This window comes from Vulpes vulpes, chromosome 15, assembly GCF_048418805.1.
Source record: "Vulpes vulpes isolate BD-2025 chromosome 15, VulVul3, whole genome shotgun sequence".
Taxonomy (NCBI): Eukaryota; Metazoa; Chordata; class Mammalia; order Carnivora; family Canidae; genus Vulpes; species Vulpes vulpes.
The window spans coordinates 79,300,780-79,328,302 of record NC_132794.1 but is presented as its reverse complement, the minus strand read 5'-3'; the positions used below and the strand labels follow the sequence as shown (position 1 = coordinate 79,328,302).

The window sequence follows — 27,523 nt, the reverse complement described above, 5'->3', positions numbered from 1 at the left end:
TTTCTTAAAGGCAGATTTTTAAAATGAAATCTGCAAAGCCTTCCATAACAGCTGGGTCAAGAATTTAATGTCCCTGGGGTGCCTGGGTGACTCAGTCGGTTAAGCATCTGCCTTTGGCTCAGGTCATGATCCCGGGGTCCTGGGATCGACCCCACATCGGGCTCCCTGCTCAGGAGGGAGTCTGTTTCTCCCTCTCTTTCTGCACAACCCCCAGCTCGTGTACACTCACTCTGTCTCTCCCTCTCTCTCATCTTCTCTCAAATAAAGAAAATATTTAAAATAATAATAATCTAATGTCCTGCCTATTGTACAGCTAGGAATCAAAGGAGTCACTGAGAGAGAAAAACTAAAATATTTTTGTTATGTAAACCTCAGATAGTTGGACTGCCTCCCTATGACCTTGTACTACTGTATGAGCCTCCAACTATAAAGCTACACCAGCAATGGTTTTCAACTCTTCAAAAACTTATTTATCTTACATTGCAATAAGTGTTTACCTCTTCATCATCATCATCAAAAAGCGAGACCGACGTGGGGAGTTTGCTAGGCAGCAGAGATGCATCTTTTGACTTACTCACATTTTGAGAAGAAAACAAATCCTGTTGGATCAAGATTAAAGTTCCTGGTTAACAAGACAGATCAGCTTTTAAAGTGCCAATTAAATATAAAACATTGAAGACTATGACATGATGGTTGCATGAGTCTGGGTCTCTCTGTGAGAGGGAAGCTGGCTGAGAACATGTGTCAGTTTGTCCTAGTGGGTGCAGTATGGATGCCCACATGTAAGAAGAGGCCCACGTGGAACTCCAAGAGGCTTCACTGGAACTCTGAGGTTTCTAAACTCCCAAGTGGAAAACAATTTCCAATCAATCTCTAATTGTGCTAGAAAAGTAAAATGACTACTTTGTCCAAAGAATCAGAGATTAAAAAGATCAAATAATGGCCAGCCCCGGTGGCTCAGTGGTTTAGCGCCGCCTTCAGCCCAGGGCCTGATCCTGGAGACCCAGGATCGAGTCCCACGTTGGGCTCCCTACATGGAGCCTGCTTCTCCCTCTGCCTGTGTCTCTGCCTCCTTCTCTCTCTCTGTATCTCTCATTAATAAATAAACTTTTATTTTTTTATTTTATTTTTTTAATTTTTTTTTTGTTAACTTTTATTTATTTATGATAGTCACAGAGAGAGAGAGAGAGGCAGAGACATAGGCAGAGGGAGAAGCAGGCTCCATGCACTGGGAGCCCGACGTGGGATTCGATCCCGGGTCTCCAGGATCGCGCCCTGGGCCAAAGGCAGGCGCTAAACCGCTGCGCCACCCAGGGATCCCAATAAATAAAATTTCAAAAAGAAGATCCAAAAATGGAAGAGGACACTAGATTCCCAATTACTGCACTATGTTTTATTTACTACTTTAACTATATTTATCTACTTGAACTATAGCTAAGAGTTGTTAGCAAAAAATCTGGTAGACTCTGAAGAAACTCAAAATTTGACAGTGTCAGCCTATGATGCAAATTGAGCTACATGAACCAGAAACATAAAATTGGACACCTATCCCCTTAGGACAGAAACATCAATAGCCAAGGGCCAGACAATTGAATAGGACAAGAACATAGCTTCTGAGACCTCTCTAGAGTATTTTTTATTATGGCATCAATGCCTACTCTCAAACATAGACCTAATGAATTCCTTAACTGCGAAGAGGTTTCCTCCGCCCAGTGGATTCGCCTGGGCTCCATGGAGTCCCACAGGTCTTCTGAGATAAAGAGGCCACAAAGGGGGAACCACAGGCTCCCATGACTCTCCTGAATTTTACACATTGCCAAGATTTCACTATTATACTTTTCCTTGTCTAAGCACCCCAACAATTATCTGATAAAAACACTCTACGACAATGCACACCGGACAAAGCCTTTTGTAGTAGCTGTGAAACCTGTCAGCAAATTCTTATACACTCCTATCATCAAGAAGTAGAGTCTGCATCCCCACCCTGGAATGCAGGCCTTTGTGACTGCCTCAACAACACTGACTTCGAAGGCTGGATTACAAAGGGCAAGATAGCCTCTGCACAGCTCTCTGGGGAATCTCACTTTGAAGCCCTGCGCCACCATATTAAGAACCCTCCTTCCCTGCAGGTGCTGGGAGACCACATAAAGATGGAGGGGTGCCCCTAGAGCCCCAGTTGTTTCAGTCTTTCCCACCCAGCCACCTTCAGACTGGAACGATACAAGAGACCCTAACTGACAAGTCCCTGGCTGAACCCAGTCCATTTATAGAACCATAAAAGAAATAAGAAATCCTACTGGTGTTTGAAGTTACTGAGTTTGAGAGGGATTTATTTCATAGTAATAAGGAACTGAAACACCTTTTAAGTCATTAAAATTGTTCACATTTGGTTTTTGCGGGTAGTCGACAACTATTATTGGCTTATCAAGTGCCACGCACTAGCCTAAGTGTGAAAGATATGAGGAGAAAATAAAACATCCTGTCCTCATGGAACTTACACTAGTTGGGATTGAGATAATGAACAAGTACATATGATATGTCACATGGCAACATACACAGTAGAGAAAAGAGCAGAAGAGAAGGCAAGGAGTGCAGTGTGGTGTGTGCTAGCGGGTTCGCAATCATGCAAAGGATCATCAGGGGAGGCGTCAAAAAAACCGTAAAAAAGTAAGGAAGCAAGGTATCCAGATTCTGGGAAGAGCACTCCTAGAAGGCTGGAGTCCGTGCAGGTGTGCTTGATGATAAGGAAGCTGGGAGCATGGGATGAGACCAGAGTGCGAGGCCCCACCATGCTGTGCTCATATTGTCAGGAGTTTGGCTTAACTGGAGTTTGGCTAATTCCTATCTTCTGTACACTAGCCGTCAATGAAATATAAGCCTCACAGGTTTTATTTACATCAGGAGCAATCACTCCACTTCCAAAGAGTTATATGTCCATCCTGGCTGTTAGTGCAAAGAAACCACAAAAGCTTAATCCAGAGTTCACAATTTCTTGAAGTTACAAGTAAATTTCTGCCATGTTCATATATTTTTCTGTGAAGGGGATTTATAATTGCCCATTATTCTCAGACAGGTCTCTGATCCCCTAAAGGCCCAGACTGAAATAAGTTCTAAAAGGACCTAGGCCTGTGAGAGATAAAGCAATGACAGTTCTGAGACAGGTGCTTTGGAAAGCACAATGGAAAGAGGTTTCCAGACAGGAGCCTTCAAGGACTGAGGCTGTCTGCAAGCACTGCCAGCCCACAAACTGTTACTGGTCACAAGATAAATGGCTATACCAGAATACTTATCACTCTGGCACTAAGCCTACTATCCAATGAGACTACTGAAAAAGGAAACTGTGTTGATTTCTGTTCTGGTACAAGTACCTCACTGCATTGTGGATCAACAAAGAGCCTTAAACTTGAGCATCCTGAAGAGGGTATTTTCTTCCCAAGAGATGCACCAGATTAAAAACCAACAGTGAGAAATATTACTATGCATACTGCTTTCTAAACACCAGGTGTTCCCAACACATTAATTTCAAAGAAAGAAATATTTAATAAAAGGTCTTCTACCTCTACTAATAAAACCTTGATTTAGAAATACTTTCTGTTGGGATGCCTGGGTGGCTCAGTGGTTGAGTGTCTGCCTTTGGCTTGGGTCGTGATCCCAGGGTCCGGGGATCAACTTCCAGCGGGGAGCCTGCTTCTCCCTCTGCCTACGTCTCTGCCTCTCTCTGTCTCTCTCGTGAATAAAATCTTAAAAAAAAAAAAAAAGAAAGAAAGAAAATAAAAAGAAAGGAATAGTTTCTGTCATATCCAAAGACTAACTCCCAGAACTAATAAAGAGAATTCCTTACCTCAGAGTCATCTTCGTCCGAAAATAAACCTTTTTGAGTCTTTGTTTCTGGCAAGAGTTTGGAATTTTTGCTGGAAGGAAGGGTAACCTTCGTTGGAAAAAAATAAAAACAAAAAACTGAGAATTTAACAAATAAGATAACTATAAATGAGGGGGTTTATAAAATTTTTTAATTTTACTTGAATTCAATTAATTAATTATATAACCAACAATTATATGTATTGTTGGTTTCAGAGGTGGAGGTCAGTGATTTATCAGTATTACATAACACCCAGTGCTCATTCAAACATTCATTTAGAAAATACATGGAGTCTCTGCTAGGATAAGCCACTAAGCCATGTGCCAGGGAAATAAAGATGCTGTGGACCTTAAACATGTAAAGAGAATTAATGCAAAAGAAGAATCATGAGAGGGCACCTAGGCAGCTCAGTCAGTTAAGTATCTGCTTTCTGCTCAGGTCATGATCTCAGAGTCCTGGGACTGAGCCCTGCATCAGGCTCCCTGCTCAGTGCGGAATCTGTTTCTCCCTCTCCTTCTGCCTGCTGCTCCCCCTACTTGTGTGCTCTCTCCCTCTGTCAAATAAATAAAATCTTAAAAAAGAATCATGAGAAAGAATTTTAAAACTGGCATGTTAGGAAAAAAGAAACAATTCTTTGATAAAGTAAATTTCTCAGGACAAAGCCTGGAGCCTGGACACAGGAGATGGTAGAATAGAAGCAAGGACTCTCCAGGCAGAGGGAACCTCATGAGAAAAGAAAAACAAGTTCAGCCAGAGGGCACATCTGGTGGATCAGAGTATTCAGTACACAAATGAGATATGCACAGTTGGAGCCAACACAGGAAGACCAGCTCCCTGTAGGGTCGGCAGTGGGATGGTCAGGGTTTCACAGAAAGTATGTGCTTTAGAAAAGAGGATGGAGGGATCCCTGGGTGGCGCAGCGGTTTAGCGCCTGCCTTTGGCCCAGGGCGCGATCCGGAAGACCCGGGATCGAATCCCACGTCGGGCTCCCGGTGCATGGAGCCTGCTTCTCCCTCTGCCTATGTCTCTGCCTCTCTATCTCTCTGTGTGACTATCATAAGTAAATAAATAAAAAAATAAATAAAAATAAAAAAAGATTAGAAAAAAAAAAAGAAAAGAGGATGGATCAGGGCCCCTAGCTGGCTCATTGGAAGAGCATGCAACTCTTGATCTCAGGGTCTTTTCAAACCCCATAGTAGGTGTAGAAATTACTTAAATAAATAGGGGCTCCTGGGTGGCTCAATCAGTTAAGCATCCAACTTGATTTTGGCTCGGGTCATGAGCTCAGGGTCCTGGGATCAAGCCCAACATCGGTCTCCATGCCTAGTGGGACTCTGCTTGAGATCCTCTCTCTCCCTCTACCCCATCCCCACATGCAATCATGTGTGTATACACACATTTTATAAAATAATCTTTAAATAAATAAACTTTTAAAAAGAGAGAAAGAAGATGGATCAAGCTATGTAGGATACCAAGGAAAGGGACAACAGCCAGAAAAGCTTAAAGGCTGATCGGGATGCATCCTGCTGGCCAAATACAGGTTCATTTCAAACAAAAACAATAATGCTAATGGTTTTAAATAGGTAGAACAGAGAATCCTATACTGATAGCTTAAAGAGCAGAAAAGAGAAGAGAAAGCTCTTCTGTTCCGATTAGAAGAATGTGAGCTAACAGAATAAACAGGAGAATTGGGAAAACATTCTTTGTACCCCTTAACACAATAACTGGTTCAGGAACAGGTCATCAATGGAGGTAAAAACCACTAAGCAAGGCAAAATTCAACAATTGCTCAATCTAGGTGGTAGGTATTTGGGTGTTTACTGTATTCTTCTTTCACTTTGCTGTACGCTTGAAAGGAATCATCACTTTCCTCTGGGTTCCAGAGGAGTTAACAAGACGCCCCAAATCAATACATAACAAGGCTTAACTATGTTGTTTCCTTCCTGCTCACCTTTTTCTCTGCTTTTGCTTTATTTTCATCTGTTTGATTCACTGTGGCTTCTGGCAAAGTTGCTGCTTTTTGTTTGAACAGATCTCCTTCCTCATCATCAAAGATATTGGCAGTAGATTTGACTTTGTCTTTAGAAAAGATACCACAGGACAAAATTATACTAAAGTCAAAACTCCCACCACTAAATTCATAGATTAAAAATTCTTCCCCCCTGAGGAATAAATAGAAAAACAATACTATTTTTTGATTAGTTATGAAGCATTATTAAGTGGACTACATTGGTATTTGTTAAAGAACACAAGAGTAGCTCAAATGAAACACAGGACCAGTGGATTAACTACCTGGCTTACACATTCATCCAAGCAGCAGAGTCCTGTGCTTTAGACTAGCTTGGACTGGCATCAAAGGTAAATAGAGACCTAAAGAAAAAAGATTATTTAAGAAGCAACCACCCTAGGAATCTGAGAAGTGAGGGTTGGCTCTTCCTTTTAAAAAGTCAAACTACTGGGGTACCTGGCTGGTTCAGTTAGTAGAACATGTGACTCTTGAGTTCAAGCTCCACGTTAAGTGTAGAGATTACTTAGAAATAAAATATTTAAAAAAATAAAAAATTAAAAAAATTTAAAAAAAAATAAATAAATAAAATAAAATATTTTTCAAAAAGTAATAAAGAGAGGCATCTGGGTGGCTCGGCGATTGAGTGTCTGCCTTTTGCTCAGGCTGTGATCCCAGGGTCCTGGGATCAAGTCCCAGATCAGGTTCCCTACAGGGAGCCTGCTTCTCCCTCTACCTGTGTTTCTGCCTCTGTATCTCTCGTAAATAAATAAATAAAAATCTTTTTTTAAAAAAAGTAATAAATAAGTAAAAATTAAAAGTCAATCAACAGAGGCATATAAGAGGAAATACTGGGATCCCTGGGTGGCGCAGCGGTTTAGCGCCTGCCTTTGGCCCGGGGCGTGATCCTGGAGGCCCGGGATCGAGTCCCACGTCTGGCTCCCGGTGCATGGAGCCTGCTTCTCCCTCTGCCTGTGTCTCTGCCTCTCTCTCTCTGTGTGACTGACTGACTGACTGACTGACAAATAAATAAATAAATAAATAAATAAATAAATAAATAAATAAATAAATAAATGGAAATACTGAAATCTCTCCCATAACTCCACCTGCCCACCCAAAAGAGACAGCCATTTGGAATAGTTTAATACACATGTATCTAATTACCTCAAAGGATATACTCCCATACTCACTTTGGTGATTCACAAATAAGGCTATGAATGATAATATAATTCTAATAATGTTTCTTGTATTTATGTTTTTCACCCAATGTACCTAGAGAATCTTTCTCATGTCAACATAGACCTCATTCTTTGTAACACTTCATCAAATTCCACTGAACAAGAGAGCAATAATTGACCCTACTGATGAGTACCAAGGTGGTTTCCAGCCTTTCACTACTACATGCACTGCTGTGCAGAATGAGGTGTGTGTCACGAAATAAGAACACTGACTTGTGAATGACCCAGAAGAGCAGCAGCTGTCAACTCATTTGTGATTCTATACCAGTTCTCAACAATACCCACTAGGTAAGAGGCCTACCAGGCCAAGAGAGGCACCACCACCTTTATTTACTGTCATTTTAGTCAGCCCAGATCTGAGTGTTTTATGCATCCATTTGCACACTTTCTTGTTTTTGTTTTTGTTTTTTTTTTTTAAAGATTTTATTTATTCATTCATGAGAGACAGAGAGACAGGCAGAGACACAGGCAGAGGGAGAAGCAGGCTCCATACAGGGAGCCCGACATGGGACTCGATCCCGGGACTCCAGGATCACGACCTGGGCCAAAGGCAGTGCGAAACCGCTGAACCACCCACATTTGCACACTTTCTAAAGTACCCAGGTGATAACTTCCCTCAGGTTTCTGCCTCTATCCTTACTTCCACATCTATCACAGGAAGAGGAGCTAAGTTCACAGAATGTGCTTCTCACTGGATCCTGGTCCATTTACTATTTAGGAGAATGGGTCCTTGTCTCATGTTGCTGGAAACTGTTCACCTAGTAGTCTACTCTTCTTTTGTGGAAAAACACCAAGTTTTCCACAGACCAGCAATCTCTGCCCACCACGGAGCCTGTTAGAAATGCAGAATCACAAGCCCCACCTGACAAGAGTCCCAGTAGAGTCATCTGCATATAAACAAACAACTAATTTAAGAAAAGTAACTTCATGAACATATGCGCTTAAATTTAAGAGGAGAAGAAAGGGGAGTACCCACGTGGCCAAGGGGCCAAAAATCCCCACCATATAAAAAAAAAGGTCAAGGTTATGTGGGGCTTGGGCAGCCCCAGTGGCTTAGTGTCGCCATAGGCCCGGGGTGTGATACTGGAGACCTGGGATCAAGTCCCACGTCGGGCTCCTTGCATGGAGCCTGCTTCTCCCTCTGCCTTCTGTCTCTGCCTCTCTCTGTGTGTGTGTCTCTCATAAATAAATAAATAAAATCTTTAAAAAAAAAAAAAAAGGGTTATGTGGGCTTTCTGGCAGAGAGAAGAGAAACTGGGAATTGAATAGCTAACATGGCATTCTGCTCATATAATTTACTAAGCTCTGCCAGAAGAAAGTAATTAAAACTTCCTCTGTAACTCCAAAGGTCACAACCAGAAATCTTCAGCAGGTATTGGAGGGGAAGATTTCAGATCTCCATAGGACAAATAATCCTAGTAGTTTCCAAAGCAGGAAAGGTTGGTTCAGAAAACAGACCTCTAAGACACCACAACTACTGAAGCGGAGATAACACTTGACAGGAATGCTTGAGGAGGGATCTGTTACTGGAAGACAGAACCTGACAAAATTTAGGTCCTTCACAGGTCAACATTCTCTCCCTGGCTCAATTCCCAGGAAAAGCTGAAACAGGTACCTGTTTTGGAAGGTTTGCTGCAAGATGCTGCAAAAAAGTCATCATCATCATCATCATCATCATCAAAGAGGCCAGAGGGTGCTGGAGGGTAAGAGCTTTTCCCTAGAGTGGGCTGCTCAGGCTTCTGGGGCTCCTTGGGCTTCTGGGGCTCCTTCAATGATGGAACAGGGGTGGTGCCAAACACATCAGTGTCTCCTGTGGGTGGACAGACAGGACAATCACAGCTGTGAGCCAGTGTGGATAGGTTTCCTGACTCTACAGAATTAAAAAAAAAAAAAAAAAAAGGACCACCCACCAAGAACATTTAGTTTCAGTTCACCCACAGTCACATTAACGGGACCCAATAATCTCCATCATTCACTGCTACAGAACATCCCACAAGGAAGGAAGGAAGGAAGACAAAGAAGTCCACAGCCATCGATTTCTAAGAGAATATGAGCTAACAGCAGTAAATGAGCTATTCTTGCCCTTTGAAGCTCCTCCTACTCTCCAGCCAGCACTTAGATGACAACTGAAAAAATGACAAAACAGTACTTATTTGGTCTTTAAAAAACAAACCCTAAGTCATGATACCTAAAAACAAAGAAACAGCTCCTGCTGGGATTTTCTTTCCAGGTTTGGAGGATGAAGACACTAAAAATGAGAAAGAATAAACACATCAGAAAAAAATGACCTTACTGAAATATGTATAACACAATACATAGCTACTTGGAAACCTTTTAAAACTAATTTTTCCAGGGCACCTGGGTGGCTCAGTCAGTCAAGCGTCCATCTTCAGCTCAGATCATGATTCCCAGGTCCTGGGATCCAGTCCCACACTAGGCTTCCTGCTCAGCAGGAATCCTGCTCCTCCCTCTCCTTCTTCCTCCTCCCACTGCTTGTGCTTTCTCTCTCTCAAATCAACAAATAAGGTTTTTTTTAAAAAAGCAACATATTTTTCCTAAAAGAGCCATTTCAAAACACCTTCGCTTTAGCTCAGTCTTCTCTACCCATAGCACTTTTTTCTTGGTACTAATATAATCTAAGCTGCAGTTCTGATGGCCGATGACTCTGGGTCTGGTCAAACAACAGTGGGATTGACTGAAGAGGCCAAGGAAGGGGTAAAGCACAAAAGCAAAACCAGAGGCAGAGCAAGCAGGGCTCCGTAACAGTTCTGGCTCTATGTATTCCAATTGGAGAACAAACAAGTAGTAAAGAAGAGCAAAAAAAAAAAGTGAGATTATCAATGACAACAAAAATGAAGAGTCATAGTTAAGGAGGGAAACCAGCATCCGCTAATACCAAAAAGCAAGAGAGTGGAGACAGCAGGGCAGCAAGCCAGCCAATATCACTGCAAGCCAAGTTCTGATAACTGATGGCCCACGGACACCACTCACTTCAAATAACTAATCCCCAATTCCCAAGAGCTACCAGACACCTCATGGAATAAAATTTGTTAAGATTTTTTTTCTTTTTTGTGTGTACTCCACATATGACTCTGATGCACACACACCAGACTATGGAATTACTGACCTCCAATTTAAATGCAGAATTCTACAAGTGTTTCTTTGAATTAAACATGATTAAATTAGAATATTCTCAACACGGCTACAGAGTACTATTCCTGTTCCTATAACCTAAGAAAGCGACAAAGCTGAGATGTAGGTTTACAATGGTACTTTTGCCTTTTCCAAGCCGTGAATGAGTGAAAAATGAGCTGCTCTTAACTAGATCAAGGTGAGCTAAACAGCTTCCTGCCTAACAAAAAGCAAGGTGTGTGGAGACAATGTTAGGGCTTCCATCTCCTACTGAGAAGTAAACAGTTTCGGAAATGTGTTCAGGAACAAGAGGAGTCAGTCTCAAACTTACCTGCAGTAACTGAGGCTTGAGCTTCCCGATCTTGAGGGGCTTCTGTGAAGAGGTCACTCTGCTTGTAATAAAGTACAGGACATGACATTTCAAAAAAGCAGAGGAAAATGTAGCTGCATTTGATAATTTCTAAAAAAAAGTACCTTGTAAGTTTAAAAATACAGATTTACTTTTCTGCCAAAAAGTTCCAAAGTGAAAACTATGGCAAAACCAGACCCTTAAATAGTTTAGGTCTATTAAATACCAACATGGAAGAAGACAACAGGTAAGGTAAGAAATGACTGCCTGACCAAATTATTCACTGTAAACACTCACATCCTCTCTCCACCTAACAAAGGGTGTCAGGATACAGTATTTTCTCATTTTGTGAGTCTTACTTCAAAATCTCCCAAAATATGAGAAAGTAGAAGCAACTTGCAAGTAAGAAGCCATTTTTCCCTACTAACTGTGGGCCCATGACACAACTATAGAGAGTTTCGCTAACTACCACAGAACTCACCTCCTCATCCTCATCATCAAAAAGTCCTTTTCCTCCACTGAACAAGCCACCTCGAGAGCCAAATGGGGAGAAATCTTCATCTGTCAGCTTGGGGGGTGCAAATAAGTTGTCCTCTTCATCTAACAAACAGAAAGGGAATGTTTTGTAGGGAGAGTTAAAGAGGAGCTTAAAAATCAAATTTCTAGAGTTAGCCTTTACAACATATCCAAGACTGGCATGGAGAGTATCTAACTATATGTAAGGAATACTTGAGTGCCGACAGTCTGAGGAATTTCAAATAAAATTCATTAAACTGTCCACTGAATCCCTTAGAAGGCTCTCTGGGTTCCCACCATTAACTGTGTATGTCTGAAGCAAGGTGGATTTTCTAGGCGATCCCTCTCATCTAGATTTGTTTCTTCTCAATTATCTTTAAGACCTATCCCATCAAGAATTTGGGGGAAGGAAGAACAGACTGAAAAAGATCTGGAAATTGACACAGTCACAAGTAGGAATATAATGGATGTTACTGTTATATATGAAAGGGTCTGATATATTCTTTATTGAAAATAAATGCTAGAGTCCCTAGTTTGTATACCTCTAGAGAATTCTAGAAAGACAGCTAATGATCACTTATAAAACTTAATAATTCAAATCTTTACAGCATTGTGACTGCACACCCAACTCTTCTCCCAGCATCTCAGCATTCCAAAGTATTTTTAAATGCTTTGGAAATAAGATAGAGACAGACCCCATTTGTCAGCATTTAAAGTGGAGTTCTGTGAATTACGAAAATGCTACTCCTGAACCAAGAGCATCTTAAAATAAAAGAATTGAGGGGAAAGGCCTACCATCTGAGGGAGTTCTCCTTTCCTTCTTCTCCTTCAATGTCTTCCAAGGTTTTGCTTCTCCTGGGGACAAGGCTTGAAGAGTATTTTACAATTTTTCACCATACACAGTCTATGCTACACAGTATTTATATACTGACTTTTCATTTTTACCCTTATGACTGTCATCCTTGAGGCTCCTAAGCTAAGAGCAAGACATTCAACTTTGGGTCTTAGCCCTACCTTAGTACTTCACTCAGTACCTCACTCAAACTGAAAGAATTATTCCATCCTGTTAAATCACTAGAATATACTATACAATACATTTGTGTTTAGTCACAATATAGGAGTAAATATTAATCAAGAGATTTCTAATCTGAGGCCTGTGATTCTCTGGGGAATCCTCTGAAACTGCATATTATATTATACAGATGTGAATTTTTCTTGGGGGTTCCACAATGTTCAATTAATAAAGAGTCTATAAACCAAAAAAAAAAAGAAAAAGCCTCTCAATGCCTTAGTGAAATTAACAGGGAAATATGCTCTCAGTGAAGCCCAGCAGAGGGTCCTGCACTTCCCCCCCTGTTAACTCATCTCAATGCTTACTTGTTCGCTCCTCTTCCACCTGGCTTGTAGCTTCCCCTTTGATTCGAGCTGCCAGCTCATCAGCAAATGATGTAGGTCTACTTTTTTTCTATAAGCAGAAAAGATCAAAAGTATCACTTTTTTTTATGACAAACTGGCACAGTTTACTTTTGATACCCGACAAAATTACGTAACCAAAGGTAAAGGAACTGAACTGATTAAAAATTTAACTAAATGAACTTAAACATATGCACCCTATATACAGATCACTTGAGAAACAGGACTCCCTTCATAGGGAGATGTTCCTTATTTGCTTATTTTGTTTAAATACTTCACTTTAATCCTGAAAAATCCAAATAAGAAAACCACCATGAGGCACTGAGTGTGGGAAAAGGAGAGGAATATTAAAGTCCTGAAACTTTGGAACTGAATAGATTTTGAATGCTCTGACTGGAACAAGAGAAAGTCGTATTTGTAAGGCAACTAGTGATGCTCAACCATTACTTTCAAAAGTGTAAATGTACAAATATGATGCAAAATGAGATGGTTACAAATATAAACGACAATCAAAGTAATGAGTTCTTGGTGCTATTTCTAAAACTTTGTCAAGAGAGTCACTGTAGTCTTTCTTACAGGTCTAGTATTTTCTTCAGTGTCCTCAATATCTTCCTCCTCCTTCTCAGAATCAGCAAAAATGTCACAGCCATCATCATCCTCTTCTTCATCACTCATTTGTGCAGTAGGCTAAGAATATAAACCTTGAGATTAGAACTAGGAAGTAAGGTCAACAAGCTGAAAAAGTGATACTGCCACTTAGACTTTAGGCAAAATGGAGATAGCTTGTCAAACAGGGAGGATGACGATGGTGATGCAGGGAAAGTCCCAAAGCAATAAATGTGCTAGAAAAAATAACATACAAGATTTCTTTCCAGTGCAAATACTATGCACAGAATAGCAGTCACTGCATTATGTAAGACGTCCATCACTGGAAAAATGATAAATAAGCACAGCCTTATCTTGATAATACTAATAATTAAAAGGAATAAGCTATAACAATTGCAGAGGCTGTCCAAGGCATCAAGTGAAAAAAATACTGAATGAGAAACCCAGTATGATACCTTGCCTACCCCCACCCAAACACCTACTTCGTTTCTAGGAACACAAAGATATTTGAAAAAAGCAAAAAAAAGTACTTTTACACTCCCAGATCACAACACCAATTACCTCTGAAAGAGTGTGGGATAATGAGGGGTGGAGGACTCAAACTAAGCTTTATCTGTGAAATTCTAATTTTTATAAAAGGGGCTACTGGTAGATATCATTTATATAAACTATGCGAGGCACTATGCTAAAAGCACTTTATTAGCTACTTTAATCTTTAGAACCCTGAGGCTCTTTAACAATACAAATAAATGGTTAGGCCAATGCTTTTAATCACTGTATTGTATGATTTAAAAGTCTGAATTTATTAATCTTACTAGTAAGTTCCATAGAAATATATATCCTCTAAAGACTGATTATTAAATTGCCTCTGTGAATACAACTGGGAAAATACAAGGACCAACCACAAAGTACTTAAATCCTTCATTTGGCAGTTGAAAATTTTTGTGAAAAAAAAAGATTTCCCAATTAGGAAACTGAAATGCAAAATGGGACTATCTCAATATACCACTATATATATTATGGTAGCAAAAATCATAATTCCAATGCCAAAAAGATTATAAGAATATCATCAGGCATGATCTGTAATGAGACCATAATATCAAGAGCCTTTGCTCTAACTCTACACCATCTCATTCCTAAAGAAATAGCTCACATAAGCAAAGGAGTTTTGTGCATGGAAATATTAAATGCAGCATTATCTCAAAAATAAAATTCTGGAAATAAACTATTTCCCATATAAATTTAGAGACTATGAAAGTATCATTGTATCACTATGCTTAAAATACAGAGTGCCCAAAGTGAATTACTAAAACGATTCAAAATAATTTTTAAAATAATCTGTTAACATAAAAGAGCAGAAAATATACTATGCATATTAGGAAAAGAACACATCCTTAGAAAGGTATACAAAAATTAAGACTGCTATACTAAGACAGTAGAATTAGATTTGTACCTTTTGAGCGAACCTCTCTGTCAGTTAACCCTACTGCTATATTGTCTCAAATTTTAAAATAGGGGAGGGGGATTTAATGTGAAATAGTTCAGCTTGAGTAACAAGGCCTTCATTTAGATGCTCTGTTTCCCAATTTTGTTTTTTACTTCTTTGTTTTCTAAAAAAATTAAGATAAAATATAAGGCAAGACTGGAAAAACAAACAAACAAACAAAAAACCAAGTCCGTTAACTTAAAAACATGAAATGATTGAAGGAAAATTAGCTATAAAAATGAGTAAATCCTTACTTTCTCATAAGTCATTCTAAAGTAATTTTTTTTTAACTTATATTTTCTTAATTCCAATATTACTAACATACAGTGTTATACTAGTTTCAGGTATACAATATACTAATTCAACAATTCTATGTTACTTAGTGCAATCCACTTTATCTATTTCACCCATCCCCCAGGCCAGCACCCCTCAAAAGTAATTTCTGCATATATTTAGTATATATGCTATACTTCAATTAAAATTTATTTTATTTTTTTTTAGAGTTTTATTTTTTTTTAATTTATTTTATTTTATTTTATTAATTTATGATAGGCACACAGTGAGAGAGAGAGAGAGACAGAGACATAGGCAGAGGGAGAAGCAGGCTCCATGCACCGGGAGCCCGACGTGGGATTCGATCCCAGGTCTCCAGGATCGCGCCCTGGGCCAAAGGCAGGCGCTAAACCACTGTGCCACCCAGGGATCCCTCAATTAAAATTTAAAAGCAAAGTCACTTTAGTACATAAGACTCACCCGGTTTTGATCATTGTCACTATGATTAGCAAAATCTTCATCCGACTCCTTTAGGGGAAAAAAAGGCTTTGTTGTTAAAACAGGATTTACTCACAAGCACAAAAATGATTTCAGGTCTAAGTCTCTTGGAGCACATCTATACTCAGACTCTTTGTATTGACTACTGGTTACCTGGAGTGTCAAGATGCAGATAAGGTGGACAGTTGGCAGTATCACCAAAAGTTGTTCATGCTAACATGTAATTTTTGTGGTTAATTTAGACAACTCTAATAATTTGTTCATACCTATATGCACTATCATTGCTAACCTCTGAATTTAAAGTTAAGAGTTGCACATTTAATTAATTATCAAATGTTGGTTTGTGTGATTTTACCTCTTGAACTCCACTCTCTAAGTAGGACAACTACTACATCAGGCCCAAGAGAGGGGAACATCAGTGTTTGCTACCAGCAATTAGGTGAAGAGCTGTACCAAATACTAAAGGCACAGGACTCAGTTAATGACCATCAGTTACAGAGAGATTTAGGAAAAGTGCTAATTCACAAATATTTACTTAGCCTGTTAAATACACCCTCAGGTTCCTGCCCACCACGACCTGGAGATACAAACAGCTCTTACCCCTTCTTCATTCTCTTCACTGTCTGCAATACTGCCACGGTCACTGCCTACTGACCCCTCTGGTTAGAAGAAAGATAAAGCATTATTGCCAACATTCACAATAAAACATCCTTAGTTCCTTCTCAAAATCACAAACCACCATATACCAGCATCACAGAGATTTTGATAAAATTATCTACATACATTAATTAGAACTAAGAGTATCTTCACTATAGTGAGGAATACAAGATTTACATAGCCTTATAGGATCTCCCCACAAGATACTTACTAACTACAAAAAAAGTTAATTACCAAGGGAAAAAACTGGCCTATACTCTTCAAAAATGTTAAAGCTGTGAAAAGCAAAGAAAGCCTGAGAAATTATATCAGACTAAAAGAAGACCAGAGATTTGACAACTAAATGTAGTGAGTAATCCCGAACTGGAGCCTAGACCAGAGGGAAAAAGAACCTATAAAGGACATAAATGGGACAACTGGCAAAATCTGAAATATGACAGGATTAGCTAATAGAATTGCATCCAGTATAATTTCCTTACTTTGATAACATATTGTAGCTACATATGAGACTGTCCTTGATCTTAGAAAACACAAACAAATATTTTGGAGTAATAAGGCATGTCTGCTTCTCTCAAACAGATTCAGAAAAAAATATGTGTATACAGGGAGAAAAAATCAAACAAATGTGATAGAATATTAACAACCGGTAAACCAGAGCGAAGGGTATAGAGTTCTTTCTTTGTACCACTCTGATAACATTAAGGTGAAGTTTGAAATTATTTAAAAATAAAAAGATATAAACATTAAAAGTAACAAAAATATTTGGCACAAAAGAATACCTTCACTAGACAGCTCTCCGAGACCTACATCTTCCTGCTCCATGAATAGCTTTGACCCAATTAAATAAGGTAAAGGACGATCAATGTATAGATCCTGTAAATAATGAAAGATAACAGCCATTAAATATTCAAGCTGAAAAATAAGTTTTCCATTTGACATCTTGTTCCATCTGACTACCCCAAACAAGTTACATAATGAGAGTGAACAATAACAAACACAGCAGGATTCAAAGTACAAAAAAATAATAATAATAAAATCACTGACTTTTTAAAAAGTCAAATCCTATGTAAAAAATAGCAAAGAAAAACTAAATCACACAATCTTCCTTCCCAAGTGCCTACATTTACTAAAAATGGCAAAGGCATGCACTAAGTTTACCAGAAGTAACCAAATAAGGATCACAACTTCACAGTAACATGTTCAAAAGGAGGGCCAAGGTAAGAAACTGAAGTTCTGGCCAGCTTTGATGAGTCCTAGCCCTGATTTCCTCCCCAAAAAGCAGCACTGGTAAGCAAAAATCAGCCACTCAAGCAATCTACTTTGAGAATCATCAATAATAGTTCTAAAATTTTGAAAGAAGCACACTGAGGAAATAACTCAAATGGTTTTGTAGGACTCTGGGAGGCAGGTGGGTGTGTCCAGGTTCGGGTGTGAGAACAGGTGGGAACCAACAGGGGATTCCTTCACACTGCATTGGAGCAATGAGAAGGCTGGGCAGGGCACCCAAAGCAAGGGCTAGATGAGAAGAAACAGAGGGCAATGATGGAAGTATCTATAGTCAACATAATGAACCAAAGATACACATCCAAAAGACTGATGAGAACTTGTCTGGGAGAAAAAAATGACCCAAAGAAGAAAAGAATAATATCCCCCAGCAGCACCCACTGGATAATTTAGAAAAATGAAGTTGGTAAAATAAGACTAAGATTATAAAATAACAAAATGGAAAAAAGGACACCATATATAAGAGAATACCTATTGGACATCCTTCCATCCCAGTCCTCTACTTCTGAGTCCCACTCAACACACATGTATTAAAAATTTAAGTTCAAGAAAGCACTCCACCCCAGGACAACTTCCTATATCCACAGCAAAAGCGGATTTGTCCTTTGCAAGGTAGGACGTTTGGCCATAATCTCTTTTCTGTATTGGAAAGACCCTAGAGGTGCAGGAGAAAATAATTCTGATGCTTAACACAAGAGAGAATTTGAGAAGGTTAATGTAAAGGTTAAAGACACCACAAGGGTGCCTGGGTGGTTCAGCCAGTTAAGCATCTATCTATCTGCTGTCAGCTCAGGTCATGATCCCATGGTCCCAGGCTTGAGCCAGGGTACTGGGCTCCCTGCTCAGCAGGGAGTCTGATTCCTCCTCTCTCTCTGCCCCTCCCTTCCCTACTCATGTTCTTGTTTACTCTGCTTGCTCTCTCTCTCAAATAAAAGAAAAAAATCTTAAGAAAGAAAAAGAGAAAGAAAGAAAGAAAGAAAGAAAGAAAGAAAGAAAGAAAGAAAGAAAGAAAGAAAAAAGAAAGAAAGAAAGAAGGAAAGAAAGAAAGAAAGAAAAGAAAAGAAAGAAAGAAAGTTAAAGAAGTTAAAGTTAAAAAGTTAAAGACCACAGCAACCCAGATGCCTGGCAGGTTTAGTCAGTAGAATGTGCAACTCTTGATCTCAAGGTTGTGAATTTGAGTTCGATGTTGAGTGTGGAGATTACATAAACTTACTTGTTTAACTTAAAAAAAAAAAAAAAAAAGATACAAAGCAACCAATTCAGTACGAACAAAAGAAAGTGTGAATGGGGCTAATCAGGATTTAGAAAGTATTCCTACATCCTCCAGCAGAAGAGAAAGCAGTGTAGGACCTCCAACTAACAAGTGTGGGCCAGGCAATATACTTGCCTGGGATCCACTGCCAACTGCAAATCCCTACGGGGGAAGGCAGGCTAACAAGTGTACCAATGCAAAAGGAAGAGCCCCAACATGGTACAACACTGGAAGGTCAAACTGGAAGAAGTGTGCAGCAAAACGAATGACCAGAAGAGCTCAGCTCTGTGGCATGTTTCAATTCATAAAGCACTTGCGTGTCACAAGGACTCTCTCTCAAAATCAATACAGCAACCTTTTGTTGCTTACTTCTGCGTGGCTGTGCTGCCCCAAACGTATCCTCTGCAGATCTGAGAGAAAGTAATAGTAAAGCAATAACTACTTCTGAGGCTGATAGTCTAATTCATGAACACTCCTAACAGCCTTACTCATCCCAGTCAAAACCTGAAATCAACCCAAATGTCTTTCAACACTTTTTTTTTTTTTAATTCTTTCAACACTTCTGCAGTCTCCCTTAACATAAACTACAGAACTTCAGGTTCCCAACAATCTCTCTCACACAAGCCTCCTCATACTTCGGAACCCAATTCAAGTCTCATCTGTACCCTCATTGCCCTGGGTAGAAGTCAGCTCTCTCTCAGAGCACTTATGATGGGGACTCATATGAACGTCTCCTCTCTCCCACCAGCTAGTAATGCTGTAATAAGCGCTGTGAGAGTAGGAACCATGCCCTGCACCTTTGTGCTCCCCTACCTACCCTGGTGTGCTGCCTTCTACCAATGTTCAGGTAAAGGAGGTCTTTCCAACAGAGTCAATATGAGATTAAGTGCCATGCTCACTTTCTAAAAGTAAAGCCCATGTCTTACTAATTTTGTGCCCAAGTAAAGTACCCCAAACACAACAAGTCTAATAATAAATATATGAACTGTCTTTACCTTTGGTTCAAGGATCAGTTCCACTCGTTCATTGGCATCTTCTTCTTCGGAGTCTGAGTTTCCTGCTTTTATATCTAGTTGCTCAAATGCACTGTCCAGTACTTGTAAACCATAGTTCACAGCCTCCTGAACTTTAGGAATCAGATCTACTTCTTTCTGTTCCCGGGTCTTCTCCTACAGAGAAAATGACATTCAGTATGGATGTCCAAAATATTGATACCACCCTAATAAAACAAAAAGAAATCAGTTAAAAATGTTAACAAAAGTCAGATTCTGCTGACTGCTCAACAGACTTTGGAGTAAGTTTTGAACTTCAGGTTGGTCACATTCCAGATGTGGATCAAACTACCTAAGGTCCCAGAGTTCCCAGTTCACCATTTACAGAAACAAAAGTACAATTATGGTGTAATGGTTCAGCCAGATAACCTATGTAAAAATCCCCTGTCCACAATCACAAGCCCTCAAGCAGCACTTCACTTCCCTGCCACTGGAAGAATGAAGGGCTTAGACTTTGAAGTTCATCATGACTGGATACCACTAAACCTTGGTTAATGGGTCTTTGGACAATTTCAGAAGTTAAGACTTAGAAGAAATACTCCAGCCAGAGATGTCATTTTTCAATTAGTTAAAATACAAAAACAAAAGCCTAGTAATTATGGGTATTTGATACATTGTTTCAAACCAAGAGAGGATCAGTTCCATTATGACTTATCCTGTACATCATCTTAGAACAATGCCCCCCAAGTCTGTACTTATCACCAACCTGCTGAAAATACTCCACAGGCCTCCATTTCCTACAACAGCAGCTCTCAATGACAGTCCCCTCACTCATTCAACTGTGTCATCAGTTGTGAGAAATATTGAAAAAAAAACTTAGTGTCATTTCCCCCTCTTCAGAAATATTCTAGAAACTAATACATAATTATATAAAGAACTAAATCACACAGTGCTATTGTGAGGGTCAAAGGAAAAGCCCTATGAGTGTCTTATACTTTTACCTTAAGTATGGATGTCTTTCTAATGTGGATTTTTTGTTCTGGCTGCATCTTTTTTCCAAGCTGGAATGCTTGGTTCTAGTCAAATAGTTAATATGCACTAGGTGTATGAAAATATGTTTGTGAAATAAATAATAAATACATAGTAGCTTTTGAAAAAAAATAGTTCACCTCACACTCATCACTTCAAATTGAACCCTGATGTGGTGTAACCATACACTGCTGGCAAATCTTTTGAGGATCATTAAAAACAACTTTTTTTTTTTTTTTTTTTTTTTTTTAGCTAGGAATAGGTAGAACTGGAGCTGGTTTCTAATATCCTATCCTAACAGCTTCATCTAAGCAACAGCTACTGATAAAGTACCAAATTTGCAAGTGATTTATATTTTCTCAGTAAGTTAGAGCTGAGCCAAGGCTACTCCTATTATAAACTTATATTCTAGTGCTCCCGAGTGGGAGAAAAAGGGTACAACTTCTGCCAGAAGGTCAATAAGTCCAAAATGTCTTATCTATGCTTCGCCCCATGATGTGACAACATGGAAGAATGTTTATGCATCTAGAACATGTGAAGCCACAGAAGGGTAAAAAGATAGAAACTACTACCCCTAGACTCCTTAGCCTCGCTTATGAAGCCCTCCAGCACCCACTTCTCATTCTCTTTCCGTTCTTCCTGCCTAGCCACAAGTATCTTCCACTAACATAGTCTATAAGATACCAGGCACATCCCCCAACATTAAACCTCAGGGGCTGGCATTCTCTCCCACTGAAATGGCCTTAAAATCTGGCCCTTCACTTAACATCTTACCCTTGTAGGTGTTCCCTGCTTACATCACTCAGCTCTTCTCATCTGAACTTCCAGAACAATTAGCAGTTCTGACATGTTATGCTCTACTGGCAAACCAAGACCATAAGCTCCTGAGGGTAAAGTCTTTAAGTCACCACCTCCCTGCAATCTTAGTAGAGTCAATAAGTGCTAACTGCACATTTCATGTCCTCTGTACTAACATCCTGTGGCCTGCAGGAGGCACTCAAATGTGTGCGGACTGTAATTTCCAACTGGCGGAAATCAAAGCTGTCATGAAAGAATAGGGAAAGTTCAAAGAACTCACACTTACAGCCCAGTCTGTGACCAGCTTTTGCATAACCCTCAAGGTAAGAATGGTTTTTACAGTTTTTAAGGGGATAAAGGGAAGGACGAGAAAGAGCAAAAAGAAGGAAAAAGAGACAGAGATCAATGTAGCCAACAACCAAACCTAAAACATTTACTATTTGGCCTTTTACAGAAATTCTCCAGTACTCTACTCTGAAGCCAGAATTCAGAAACTTTATATGTTTTTTACTATACTACATTTCAGAAACAAACCAAAGAGTTCGATTCTTGGACTATCAGAAGCAGTCTTTCCTATTTCCCCCAGTAACCATCTTCCTGCCCACAAGCCCCCACCAGCCACATTACAAACTTCCCCACCTTCCTTCTCTAAGTCAACACTCAACAGAAGAGTAATTTAATGCAAGTACCTGTTCTGCTTTTTCTGTCTCAGCCTTGAGCACCGGCTCCTCCACCTCTTCATCATATACACGCTACATATGGAAGCAAATTCATTTTTAAACGGTCAAAATATCATTTGGAATACACTGTAATATACAAATTCAACACATAATTTTTAAAAAGAGAAGAAATTATTATTCAAAAAATGGTTGAGGTCATTGGTCGAGAACAAAAAGCAAAAAGCAGTAGTTAATTCACCAAAACTTAAATTTAAAAAGATAGAAATGACTAGGAAATGTGAAAAAAAGTTCAATCTCACTGTTGACCAAAGAATCACAAAAACAATTAAAATACCATTTTCAGACCTTTGGTTTAACCTAATACTTGATGCTGGCAGGGCAATGCTACAAGTACTTAAATGTGACACTACTGAATATGTCAACTGGAAGAACTTACCTACTAGGTAACAAGAGCTTTAACATTGTAAGCAATGGAAATGGTAGAAGTCCTTTTCATTACCAAACAGTTGATAAACTTTTATTATCTCATTTATGTGAAAGCAGGTAAGCCAAGCCCACCAAAGATTTGCCAGAAGGCCAGGCATCTGACTGACCTGTACAGCATAGGCAGGCAGGCATCTCTGTTCCAAAACAGAGTTTTGGCTCCAATAACTCATTGTGATGCCTTTTACTTTTTAACTATTTAATTATTAAAAAGAAGACATGAAAACATAGTCTGGTAAGACTTATTAGAAATTTGCAGTATTTAAGATTGGGATACTGGCATACAGATAATCAAAATAAAATACAAACATAAGAAAATGATCCATAATTCCTGTAAACCTAATTTTATTTTCACAAAATCACAAATGTATATATACATACTTTCATACAGAAGTGAGGAAAAGAACTTACAATAAAGCTTACCCATGTGAGAAAAAAAGTAACACTCCTATCTCACACCACACATATAAACACTCATACACATTCATGCAAGTATATACTCTCCAGATAAGAATAAAAATGTAGATACACAAAGAGGCCTTTACCCAAAACATTTAGAGTTAAAGTAAAAACCGGGAAGTTGATGGCTTTGAAGCAAATATGGAAAAATACTAGTCTGTTAATGCAGAGTGGTACATATTATTAGCATTTGTGGTTACTATCCGTTCTTTTCTAGACAGTTAAAAGACTTCATTAAAAAGTTTTATATTGAAATACTGTTAAAGGACTTATAAAATAATAAACTAGTACTAAGAAAAATACAGCATGCAAATATATACATGCAGAAAAAGTTAAAGTTAAAAAAAGACTAGAAAGAAATGTGGCAAAGTGTTCAATGCCTAGTTAATTTGGGGAGGTAGAGTTATATTTCATTTTTTGTGGCTTTAATATTTTTACACCTCAATATCATTTATCTATGTTGATCTCTTCTACAAGTGTTCATTATCTTTACAACAAGAAAGAAAAAGCTTAAAGGCCAAGGTCTGCATGAGAAATGGACTTAGAATACATATACCAGAATGCTGAAAGGCACTCTCTACTATCTGAAATTTCAGATACTTCCTCTCTTCTTCAATAATTTTAAAAAATAATTGTTCTGGGGCACCTGCATGGCTCAGTTAAGCATCTGCATTCAGCTCAGGTTGTGATCTCAGAGTACTAGGATCCAGACCTGTATCAGGCTCCTTGCTCAGTGGGGTGTCTGCTTCTCCCTCTCTCTCTGGTCCTCCCCCCTGCTCATGTTCTCTCTCTCTCAAATAAATAATATCTTAATGAAAAATTCTACAAAGATCAGAAACTTGGAGGGTAATTTTCAAAGACAGGAACAGAAAAGTAAATAAATCTTAAAATTAAGGCTTTCAGGCATGGCAGCTACCAAGGTCACTTCAGATTTTAAATACTAAGATCATTTAACCTAAAAGGTTGAGCTTCACACTCAAGTCTGAAAAACACCAACATCCTGCTTTTTCTCCTGCTTGACATTAAAAATTACCTCACTCAAATTAATAAAATCTTAACAAAAACAAAAAAACCCGCCTCATAAGGTATCAGCAGACTATGCCTGAGAAGCCAAACATGACCTCTATGAAACCATTCGGCAAATACATAAAACCCATATATCTTTTGAGTGATGAGAATTCTGTATCTCAAGTACTCAGCACACAGCAGATAACCAATGCTAACTACCTTCACTCTTACCAGGCTAACCTCACAGCTTCATGTGTTTTTTGATAATTTTAAAATCAGGTAGCCATTCCTAGAATTGTCAAATATCTTTAGTATTTTCCCTCAAAGGATATTTTCTTCACGTGAGGAAACAAGGAAAGAAATGAGGTAGAGAAAAGGGACCAGAGGCTGAGGACCTCTTAACAGATTATACACAGCTCTGATCCCTTTCATTTATGTGTTCTCTTGTTTATTCATGCAAATATTCACTAGGATCCTACAAACCAGGAGTGTGCTGGGCCCAAGGAATACAATATTTAGAAAAAAATGTAGGGCTTGATTTAGTAGTTTGGCAAATCAAATCATATTAGTAAATGTGAAATTACAATCATGAGAAATGCTATGAAAGTCATTGCTGGGGTGCCTGGCTGGCTCAGTCAGAAGTGCATGCAACTCAACCTTGGGGTCATGAGTTCAAGCTCCACTTTGTGGGTAGAGATACTAAAAAAATAAACTTTAGAAAAAAAAATAAATCATTTCTAGGTCACTTAATGTTTCAGGACAAAAATTCCTAAATTAATAGATTCATGAAACTTTAAGAATTCTGTTCCCTTCTGAGGACACACTGAGGCACAGGCCACTGTTAACTGGTATTTCTCCTCCTTCAGAGTCCCCTCTTGAGCCTTTACTAAAGGTACTGATTTCTCTTGCCCCAGAAAGTTCCGATTGCTCTTTAATTTCACTAAGTCTATAATACATTTTTCAACTTGGGGATTGTTTCTGAAGTTAATTACTAACACCAAGAAACCCATATGACTTTGGATACCTTTCCAATAATCTATCATGAAACCAAATAGCACCATCCTTCAAGCCAGCATTGTAATATAGGAGTACCAAGACTAGGATTTGAAGAAGAAAAAAAACTAAAAAGCCAAATCACTGCCAAATGTATTAACAGCATGTAGAACTTTCCAGAGTTTTATTAAGCATCAGCTGTACTCTTAACATCATCATGTTCTGCCACGAATGAGAAGCCTATGTAACATGTGCCATTACAGGGAGGTGTGAGCAGCAGTAAAACTTGAAAGTGGCCAACAGTCCCTTTCAAGAGAGGGGATTCTGGCTGCAGAATGGGAGGTGAAGAGGCATAAAGAGTAAGGGGATGGAAAGATGGATGGAAAACAGGGAATTCAAGAAGAGAACAGAAATAAAGAAATAAAAAAAAAAAATCAAAAAGAACAAAAACCCCACTAGATCAAGGAAAACTCAAATGCAAAAAACCTTGGCCAGAAAGTAACAGCTGAATAAAAGATAAATAAGACAAGAAGACTGTGGTTCAGAAAAAATAGTTTATGATGCCCACCCACCCCTGAAAATTCAATCAGGTACCAATCCAGCCAGTACCATGTGGTAAAAGTACACTAAGAAAGTCAATACAGGGGATCTCTGGGTGGCTCAGTGGTTTAGCGCCTGCCTTTGGCCCAGGGTGCGATCCTGGAGTCCCGGGATCGAGTCCCGCGTCAGGCTCCTGACATGGAGCTGCTTCTCCCTCCTCCTGTGTCTCTGCCTCTCTCTCTCTCTATGTCTATCATAAATAATAAATAAATAAATAAATACTAAAAAAAAAGAAAGTCAATACATACATAGGTAAAAATCACACATGGGTCAAAGCTCAGTACTGTTTAGAGTTGATTCCATATCACAGGTTCAGCCATCGTAACAAAATATTAAGAATATTGAAAAAAATATTATTCCTACTTATTCCAAGTAGGCACACATGCCTTTAAAATAATTTATCAGAACATGGTGGGCACAGTCAATACTGCAGCCACATTCTCGAGCCTAGAGGATCAAGACGAAGTGTACAGTTCTCCTTACAGAACATGTCCACAATAAAGTTCGTTGGAATGCCATCCAAGTCAGCACAACTAAAACTAAAAATGGATGGAAAGACTAGAATGTAAGAAACTTGTGTCATGTTTTTTAAAGGCTTGAAAAAATAAACTTTACTAATTAAAAAAAGCCATTAATCCTAAAGAAAGAAGCTTCAATTACCAAGAACCTCTACATTCATCAAAATTGAGGAGAGTACCTAATAATGAAGCACTTAATATCACAACAGATTCTTATTTCTCTAAAAAGCATTATTTATAAGTCTGATACAACTAAATAACTCACATTCTCAATGAACTGGGTATTAGACAGCATAAGGAAATCATTGAAGACATTATGCAGGCGACAATCTGTTGCTTTAGTTTCCCGGATTAGACCATCCACTTGTTTCTTGATCTCATGGGTTCTAGAGATAGTCTGCTGTGAGAATTCCTGTAGAAACTGTAGTAGCTATATTAAAAATAAACATAAAGTGGTATCAATATCACATACGACTACTCTATGTATCAAAAGATAAAAGAACCCATTTCTTTTCACCTTTGTGTGAGTGTGTGTGTGCTGGAATGTAAGGGATGCTGCTTTTGACAGTACCCAGGACCAAGTAGCCCTGAAAAACATTAAAGAAGTTCATCAAAACAGTGCCAAGGAGTCGGTGGACACTTGCTATCTCATTTTTGGTGAAATTTGAAAGTCCTGTTTGGTTATCACTCTTCAGAAATCCCAGAAGGAGGGCAAAATAACAAACCACTACTCTTATAAAAAAAAAAAAATGGCATTCATATGGGACTTTGGAATCACAGCTCTGGGCTTCTAGCCCCCCCGCCCCCGCTTTCAAAGTCCCACTCCAGGATATCCATTTACAGGCTTGTCTACCTCCCCATACGGTCTGGGTCTCAACGTGGAAGGGCCTCACTAGGGACCTAGCAATCCAGCAGCGCAGAGAAAACCTATCTGCCTCCCTCAGGATGGATATGGGTGCGCTGCTACAAAACTCAAACCAGGAAGAGAACCCCGCGTGTGGGCTGTAGGCCCAGTGGGGGCACTCAGCCGGCTAAGGACGACCCGCCCTCCCCTGCCCAGGGGCCTAAACTGCAGCCGGTGTCTTTGAAGGCGAGTGGGATATGTTACTAATAGCAGAGACGGGGATCCCTGGGTGGCGCAGCTGTTTAGCGCCTGCCTTCGGCCCAGGACGTGGTCCTGGAGTCCTGGGATCGAGTCCCTATCGGGCTCCCTGCATGGTCCCTGCCCGTGTCTCTGCCTGTGTGTGTGTGTCTCATGAATAATTAAATAAAATCTTTTTTTAAAAAATGGCAGTGGGATAGATCGGGTGGAGAAGGAATGGGGGCTCCTGTTCTGCCCGCAGGCCGCGCGTCACCCCAGGCGGCCCCGCCTTCCCCTCCCGTTCCTGGGGCCCG

General features: G+C 39.4%; 1 protein-coding gene across 50 annotated transcripts in view; it reads right to left on the bottom strand.

Moving 5' to 3' along the window:
• The window catches only part of LOC112913230 (WASH complex subunit 2-like), a 93,363-nt gene that overhangs the window by 28,057 nt on the left and 37,783 nt on the right, over positions 1–27,523 (bottom strand). For 7 of the 50 annotated variants that reach the window (XM_072739305.1, XM_072739293.1, XM_072739304.1 and 4 more), the window contains 16 exons: positions 26,394–26,558; positions 22,077–22,139; positions 19,564–19,737; positions 16,812–16,905; positions 15,976–16,034; positions 15,358–15,405; positions 13,089–13,199; positions 12,477–12,564; positions 11,895–11,966; positions 11,065–11,183; positions 10,566–10,623; positions 9,291–9,350; positions 8,718–8,912; positions 5,811–5,938; positions 3,842–3,928; positions 498–599 (listed from right to left, as the gene is read on the bottom strand). In XM_072739305.1, the coding sequence (XP_072595406.1) occupies positions 498–599; positions 3,842–3,928; positions 5,811–5,938; positions 8,718–8,912; positions 9,291–9,350; positions 10,566–10,623; positions 11,065–11,183; positions 11,895–11,966; positions 12,477–12,564; positions 13,089–13,199; positions 15,358–15,405; positions 15,976–16,034; positions 16,812–16,905; positions 19,564–19,737; positions 22,077–22,139; positions 26,394–26,558 (1,623 nt within the window). Of the gene's footprint in view, positions 1–497; positions 600–3,841; positions 3,929–5,810; positions 5,939–8,717; positions 8,913–9,290; positions 9,351–10,565; positions 10,627–11,064; positions 11,184–11,894; positions 11,967–12,476; positions 12,565–13,088; positions 13,200–15,357; positions 15,406–15,975; positions 16,035–16,811; positions 16,906–19,563; positions 19,738–22,076; positions 22,140–26,393; positions 26,559–26,645; positions 26,716–27,523 lie in introns of all 50 variants that reach the window. The other 43 variants (XM_072739313.1, XM_072739295.1, XM_072739312.1 and 40 more) reach the window with 17 other exon arrangements.